The sequence below is a fragment of the Myotis myotis genome, unplaced genomic scaffold, assembly GCF_014108235.1.
Source record: "Myotis myotis isolate mMyoMyo1 unplaced genomic scaffold, mMyoMyo1.p scaffold_m19_p_6, whole genome shotgun sequence".
Taxonomy (NCBI): domain Eukaryota; kingdom Metazoa; phylum Chordata; class Mammalia; order Chiroptera; family Vespertilionidae; genus Myotis; species Myotis myotis.
Genome location: NW_023416368.1, coordinates 52,040,041 through 52,047,658, shown reverse-complemented (window position 1 = coordinate 52,047,658; position 7,618 = coordinate 52,040,041). Strand labels below are relative to the sequence as shown.

At 35.9% G+C, this 7,618-nt stretch overlaps 1 protein-coding gene across 1 annotated transcript in view; it reads right to left on the bottom strand.

Annotated features, from left to right (window-relative positions):
• Positions 1 to 1,254: 1,254 nt before the first annotated feature.
• LOC118658797 (hedgehog interacting protein) overlaps positions 1,255 to 7,618 on the bottom strand; it is an 89,297-nt gene continuing 82,933 nt past the window's right edge. The window contains exon 14 of the mRNA XM_036314470.1: positions 1,255 to 7,617. Within this exon, the coding sequence (XP_036170363.1) occupies positions 7,607 to 7,617 (11 nt within the window). The 3' untranslated portion in view covers positions 1,255 to 7,606. The remainder of the gene's footprint in view (position 7,618) is intronic.

Here is a 7,618-nt window from a genome sequence, read left to right as displayed (position 1 = left end):
CACGTTGGCATTCAAGGCAATGGTTTTCTCTCCTGTTCTCCTGAAGATGATCTCCATGTCCCTTTGTAATTCTACCATGTTATCTCCCTTTTCATCTGTGTCTTATTATATATGTAGCTCAATAAGTCTAAAGGAGGAAAACAGAAACCACTTCAAATGTTTGCAATGCAGGGAATGTAATGCAGGGAATTGATGACACTGGTGAGGGCAGAGCTAAGTCCATCAAGGGACACGGAAGAAACCCAGGTCAGCAGCAGCCAGAGACCACTTCTGTCCCTAAGCTGTGACACCTTGCCATTATTTTCTTCATGGACAGTATGCAGGAGCTGCTCTGAGTCTGCCAGGGATTCTAAAAGCAGGAGATATGCCCTCTGGAGATTTATAATCTGGTTGGAGAGCCAGATATGCACAGGAAACCAAGAGCGTGATTAAGGACTAACTGGCTGGGAGAGATTCTAAGACCTGGGAGGGCAGAGCCTCAGGAAGAGAGTCTCTGGTGTTTCCTGTGGAGGGAATGAAAGGAAGCTTCTCATGGTGTCACATTGCCTAACTTAAAGCTTCAAGAGTCACCTGAGCGAAGAGACTCTGTCTGTGAATAAGCTTGTAATACATTTTTTTTCTCTTAGACATAGTCATCTCTTGTAGAGAAATAGCTTCTCCTCTTGACGGGTCAGAGCTGTATTTATTCAGGGAGAAAGGAGACCTAGATGAAAGTATTTGGTTCTCCTAAAGAATATTGGCAGAGTTAATATTCATGTTCAAAAGAGCATATCTGAGCTTATAGAAATACTCTCGGTGGGGCTAACTGGAAGCTAAGTGGCAAGGTCAACAACATTTTGGGGTATCTGCCACCCCCTTTTTTGTGCTCCTCCCCTTCCTACATGCTTCTTCCCTTCAGGTTGGGTAGTCAGGGCTCTCAACTGCTCTTCTACACTCTTTACTTATTAATTCTTACTTACTTCAAAGGATCAGGTTGAAGTCACTTACAATTTAGAGTAAATTGAAATCAATATAATATCTATGGCTACCTAATCTATCCATACAGTGAAACTAACCCTTAACATTGGCATATATTTGGGGGATTAACATTTTAAAATTAGAATATGAAAAATGACAAAAGGCAAGAATATTCTGAAGTAGTTTGGGTACAGAATATAAAAAAATTGATGTTCATATAGTCAGTATGAATATTTAGGAAAACTTTTAAATACTAAAATAAAAAATTTTAAAATAGCACATGTATATCAGGTCATAAGATAAAGTTTAATACATTTGATCACGTTAAAGGGCACAAAATACAGTCAGTCTAACCAAATTTCAGGCATGCATTTACATAAATATATTAAATTAAGAAAAGAAATTATACACTTAAACATCCTTTTCACCTAAAAAAAATCATTAAATCCACAGATCAACAATAAAAACCAATTCTCTGCATTTACCACTTCAAGATACAATTGTTCTATTTTAAAGATAACACAAATACACTTGTTAGAATTTATATGCATTATACATATATTATATATTACATAGATAGTGTGTATACATATGTAGTGTTTGTACAGATAGATAAATATATATACATGGGTGTGTGCACATGTACAGATACACACAGATGTACTTTAGGCCATCTGTACTATTATTGCTTGATTCTAGTGCTGAGCTGAATTAGAGTTGGTTGGGTGTGATCAGGGTCTTTTGCTTCAAACATATTCATCATGCCCATTGGGCTCACAATCCCCCACTATCAATGTCCTTGTCTTTTCTATATCACATAGTCATACTAGGCACTTCAATAAATATTTGCTGAATTAATGAATGGCTGGTTGACTGAATAATAGAAGGTTGGTTAAAAAATCAAATTAATTCAGATTTAGAGGGATTATCTGAGCCAATGACACTGCATGTTACTTTTCAGAAGAACATTCATAGAAATCCCAACTACTACATATATTAACTCTGCTGCCTCAAACCTGTACCTGCTTTTATACTTGCTCACATAGCCTTCTGCCTCTTATTAACAGGAATTCCAGCAAGGATTGGTTCTGGTAGCTTCTGTGTGTGAGATTACAGACGAATTGTTGCTCTAATTGTCAACAACCTGAAGGAAAATGAACAACTAGAAAAACTAAAATGTATTAGAAGGATGATAAGTTCTTTAAAACTGCACAAAATTCTTTAAAACTGCACAAAATCAATCACAGATAAAGCCTCGAAAGATAAGGGAGTTTCTTTTCAGATTTGTCTTTTGCTTAGTAAGGATAATAATTCAGTAAATTTTTTCATTTTAATTAGATGGGTTTCTTTTAAATAAATAGTTGTCTTTCACATATCCTAGGCAATCAAGCTCCAAAAATTCCAATATACCTCAGTGTCATTTATCCTATTACTACATAGTTCTTGGTGAAATGCATGTCCAAAAATGTCCTGTAAGTGTAATGAGATATGGGAAATATCTGATACCTGATAAGGTCATCAACTTGATTTCTCAATAATAGTATTACAAATAGACTGTATTAATGTATTAAATCATATTAGGCTCTACTATAAATGAAATCTTACTTTATTCTAGGAAAGTCATGCCTCAGATTTTAAGAATATGAGGTAAAGAAATATCCAACATATATTTTGGGCATAGAGTATACCAAACCTGATTATACATTGTTCATCTGAATGGAAACTATTGGCTAGCTATTTCTTAGTTCAAAAGGAAATGTACAAGAATTAGTTTTTAACTGTGAAGACAAAGTTTATTTTATAACTTTGTCTTCACAATTAATTAACTAGCTATTATGAATTTCCCATCACTGTTAATGTTCTGTTCTTCTTATCTTATGTGCTAAAATGAAATGTCTTTTGAACTTCAAAGATTATAGCCAATTGAAATAACTCACCAAACTTTTAAGTAAATTTGTATATATAGGTATATATGTGTTTTGATTTTAAGTAAATTCTTCATCTACATATGCAAAAACATCTTGACTGAAACATGGTGTTTGACTTTGGGATGTGAGATATAACTTTAGAATTCATATTGATATTTTGGGGGATTTTTTGGTAAGCCACTATGTAGTCTGGCTTAAAAAAAAAAAAAGCAATAACAGGTTTTAAGCCTACTTTTGTGTTGATACAAAGGATCCATTGCTTATTTTTTATTTTCCAACCAATTTATATATGAGCTATATCAAAGAAAGCAAAGTAAATGATGGACCTATCTTGGGTTTGCATTCAATGAAAAATTTAAGAAAAGTGCTAATCTTCTAATTGAACAAATCTCCTCATGGCAGCTGGAGAAACTACTACTGAGATTGACAGGAAATCGGCACTACGCCCCTCCCTCCCGCTTTCATGAATACATCTTACTCGCCTGCACACCTATTTTAAGGCAACTTCCAAAACTTATGAGGAGATATTTAAGAGAAAGGAGTGTTGAAGTTGGCTAGGACTAGCGTTTGACAGGTTCTATGATCATGTTTTCAATATTTTTAATATTGAAATGCTTCTATTCTTAGGTTTCCCGCCTTCTTTGACATCTTATGAAATATTGGAGGTATGACTAATTCGTGTTGGTGTGATGAAGAGAAAGAAGGTAAGAAAACAAACATATATTTCTTTTGGCTATTCTAAAGAGGAACTTTGCAGCTAATGCCAGCGTTCGCGATAATAGGCCCACTAACTTCCTGGGGGTGGTATAGAAAAACACACATTTCCTGGGCATGGAACTGTTGTTTGAGTTCCCTGCAAATTCAGGTCTCAACTGGGGTGGGGAAAGGAGACTCTGCCAGAGTTGGCGACCTGCTCCAAAGGCTTCTTTAAACCAGCAGTCGCCAACCTTTCGGACCTGAAGGACCACCAGGGGTCCAGGGACCACCGGTTGGCGACCGCTGAGTAGATGTTAATGGTTGTTGCCTGAATAGGAAATAGCTACTAACTTTCCTTACTGTCGGCTGAAGCTCTCTCCTGGGGATATTTTTGTGTCTTTCCTGCAGCTGTGATGGAACACCAGCTGAACTGGAGCATCTGGGCTGGTAGTCATTTTTGCTTTTGGTCACTTCTTTCAATTATTGTAATAGATCAGTCTTGTATGTTTATCTATTGTTCTTCATGGTACAGAGTCTGAGCAAATGTGACATCAGGAGACAGTATTTTTTCAGAAAATTAAATAAAAGTCAATAACCAGCAAAATCAGTAGCAGCCTACCCCAGGACATCTTCATTATGGGTGTATTGGGGACGTCTGTTTTGTTAAAAAAAAAAAAAAAAAAAAAAGAGACAGAGAAAGAGAGAAGGGAGAGGTTAAAAGTTAGAAAGCTATATGGGGGAAGGGGCAAAAGGAAAGAGAGGAGAGAGAGAGAAGAGAGAGAAATAGTTATCATAGGTAACATTCTGTAGAGATGCTCAGAAACTTTATTGATCAGCCAACTACAGCTGCCTGTGGTATACTTTATTTTTCCTCTTACAAATTTGGACTTGGTTTTTCTTTTATGTTTTAAAGCTAAGAAAGTTTGACTAGTAAAAGTTTAAATTTATGTATACTTTAGAAGACTCTTGTTGTGCCATCTAACCTCATAACTTATACCTAGCACGCTTCGTTGTATAGTACATGATTCAGAGATAAAAACAATCTTAAAAAGAAATACAGGGTGTCCCCCTCAAATGTATACATACCTTGGCAGCTAATAGCTCAATTTTGAAAACTTTAATAAATACTGCCTTTAAAATTATTCAAAGTGTGGGTATACATTTTTTGGGACACCCTATATATTAAAAATTGTTAGTACATCATTATGTAATTATTTTCAAAGAAAAAAATCAGAAGAAGCGCCTGTTCTGAAGTATGTAAATGAAAAAGAGTTTTCTATTTAGGTTGTGTGCATATATTGAATGTGTAGGTTTCTTTGCTCTTTCTTTACAAGATAGTCCATTAATCTGAGAAAACATCTAAGTATTCTTTGTGATAAAATAAAAAATATATTTTACAAAAGCCGCACTGAAACAAAATTCAAAGAAGAAAAGTGCTTTTTATCATCACTCAAATTTCTGAAATTATCTGTTCTTTTTCACTTTAATGATGTGCCAATTTCATTTTCTTCTCATTACCTTATATAATTGGCAAGAAAACAAAATTTTATTAACTAGGACAAGAGTGTGGTAGAAGCAGTGGCAGGAAGTTTTTTTTCCAATTCTTTCTAGTCTACCATAGCAGCGTTTCATATTAAACTGACACCCACATATTAGAACAGATAAAGGCATAACAATATATATATTTCTATTTCACTGTTTCATCTTGATCTCACACGCCTGCGTTCACAAGGACATTTCTTCCATTCTGACTGTGTGCTTTATGAACTGAGTTGGTGGAGATGCTGCCATTTGTGGGAAGAAACAGTAACTTTTCCTTAGCTCCCACTTTTTAACCAATTCCTATCTGTCTCTCATTATGAATCATTTAAGACAATTCTCCGGTCACATATTTAAAAAATCTACTTGAAATAATAGTTCAAAAAATGTTTGAAATGACCACTGAGTTTAAAATATGTAGCTATCCATATGTCCAGTTTGTGTGGCTCAGTGGTTGAGCATCTACCCATGAACCAAGAGGTCCCGGGTTCGATTCCTGGTCAGGGCACATGTCCGAGTTGCGGCCTCAGTTCCCAGTGAGGGGCAAGTAGGAGACAGCTGATCTATGTCTCTCTTTCTCATCTATGTTTCTATCTCTCTATCTCCTCTCTTACTCTCAAAAATCAACAAAAAATACTTTAAAAATAAAATAAAATCTGTAGGCATCCATTAATCACTGCTACTTATGTCTCTCCTAAGAACAGAAAGAAATGACTCCAATGAGTTTCCTTTCTTTGCTTGGGTATGATATCCACAGATCTTGTTATCTTCTTTTTAGAAGATTGTGTTCTTTCATTCTAATGACTCAAAATAGAAAAAGCACTGACACTTGGGGTACATATGTTTTTCTAAGTCATCTTCCACTTAGGAAAGGACTGTATAAAAAACCGGGGTCTGCTCAATTTAATATAGATATTTTTAAATAGGAGAACTAATGACAATATAACACCTTGTCTATGGGAAATATTATTTTGGAAGAGATGGAAAGATTCAGGATGTAAGAAGAAACACTGGATTTTCCAGATTTTACTGAATATATAGCAGTATCCTTATTGTTTTCAGTGAAACTATGACCAGGAGAATGTGTAATAAAACTGCACAATTTGACAGATTCAGACAGCCGGCTCCCTCACAAAAAGTTCACATTTTGTTAATGTCACCACATTGAATAAGGGATGATTAGATGGTAAGGTCCATTTACAAAAATGGTTGTCAGGACATTTTTTTTTAAATTGTAAAACTTTCTGTGATGGAATTCAGTAAAAGGGCTATGAAGAGAAAGCAATGGAGACAAAAGACTGCTATTAACCTACAGATGCAGGCTACTGCAGGGTTCATTGCAAGATTTGTCACACTGTTGGGCCAATGCAGTGTTAGTGTGACTAGAAGGGACCACCCCTTTTCTGGGGTAAGAGGGCAATTTGGTCTCCATGCTCATTTAATTCTGAGACTTCTTTGAATAGACTGTCAATTGAATCTAAATTGTGCAAAATTATGCATGCACTTTTTAATGCAGCTATTGTTCACTAAGCACTGAACCAAGATTTCTCAACCCATTTCCATGTGGCATGAGGTCACTTGAAACTTAAGTAATCATATATGGAAGACAAGAGCAGTGTGCTTAACCAATCTTTCCACATTGTGGCTTCTGTATAAATGCTCACTGTGCTTTCACTGCAACCCTTCCTGCTTTAAATCAGTAGAGAAATACTAGTTACAAGATTTTATTCTTTTTCACTGAGGTTCCTGTTCCTGAAAGGAAGGAGCAGGTTTGGGAAGTCAGCCTGCGCTGTATAATCTATACCACTCTCCAATTTAGATTCTGCAGGAACAGCTGTTTGCTGGAGGGCAGCCTGTCGTGGGCGTGCGCATGTCACGGGTAGGTGTTTTTTTCAGTAGTGCAAAGAGGCCTTATAATTTTGTTATAATCCAGACATGGAGAGCTGGCCTTGAAAACCATTAAGAAAAATGTCTATCAGACTTGTTACAGTTGTGAGTGAGAACAGCATTTCTTTGAAAACCTGAATAGAACATTTACAGAAATTTATTCATACATTAACCAAAGAGGAACTTCATTGAGATCTGGAGGAACATATACATGAAAAGTCATATTTGGCAAGAATTATTATATGAAAAGTTTGTACAAGGGACAGCTTACATAGCCAGGATTTGTTTAAAAGCGAGTGAACTCTTCTCCAGTGAGGTTCGGTTGATGTGCAATCTGTTACGCTCTAATCGCATACACGGACAGTCTTGCTACGGTGAAAAGCACTTTACAAACGTTTAATGCTGGCATTTTATAAGGACTGGTTGTTTTCTTGCTTTTTCATCCGTCGTTAAGGATTACATGTTGGCACAAGGATACATTGCTAGATTAGATCCACAGCACATTTAAGACTGTTTGCTTTCTCACTCCCCTTCTTTCCAATTAAGATGGTGAAAAATGTAACTTTAGTATTTTACAGGACAGGGTAAAGGTGTTTCATCTAGGTGATGTC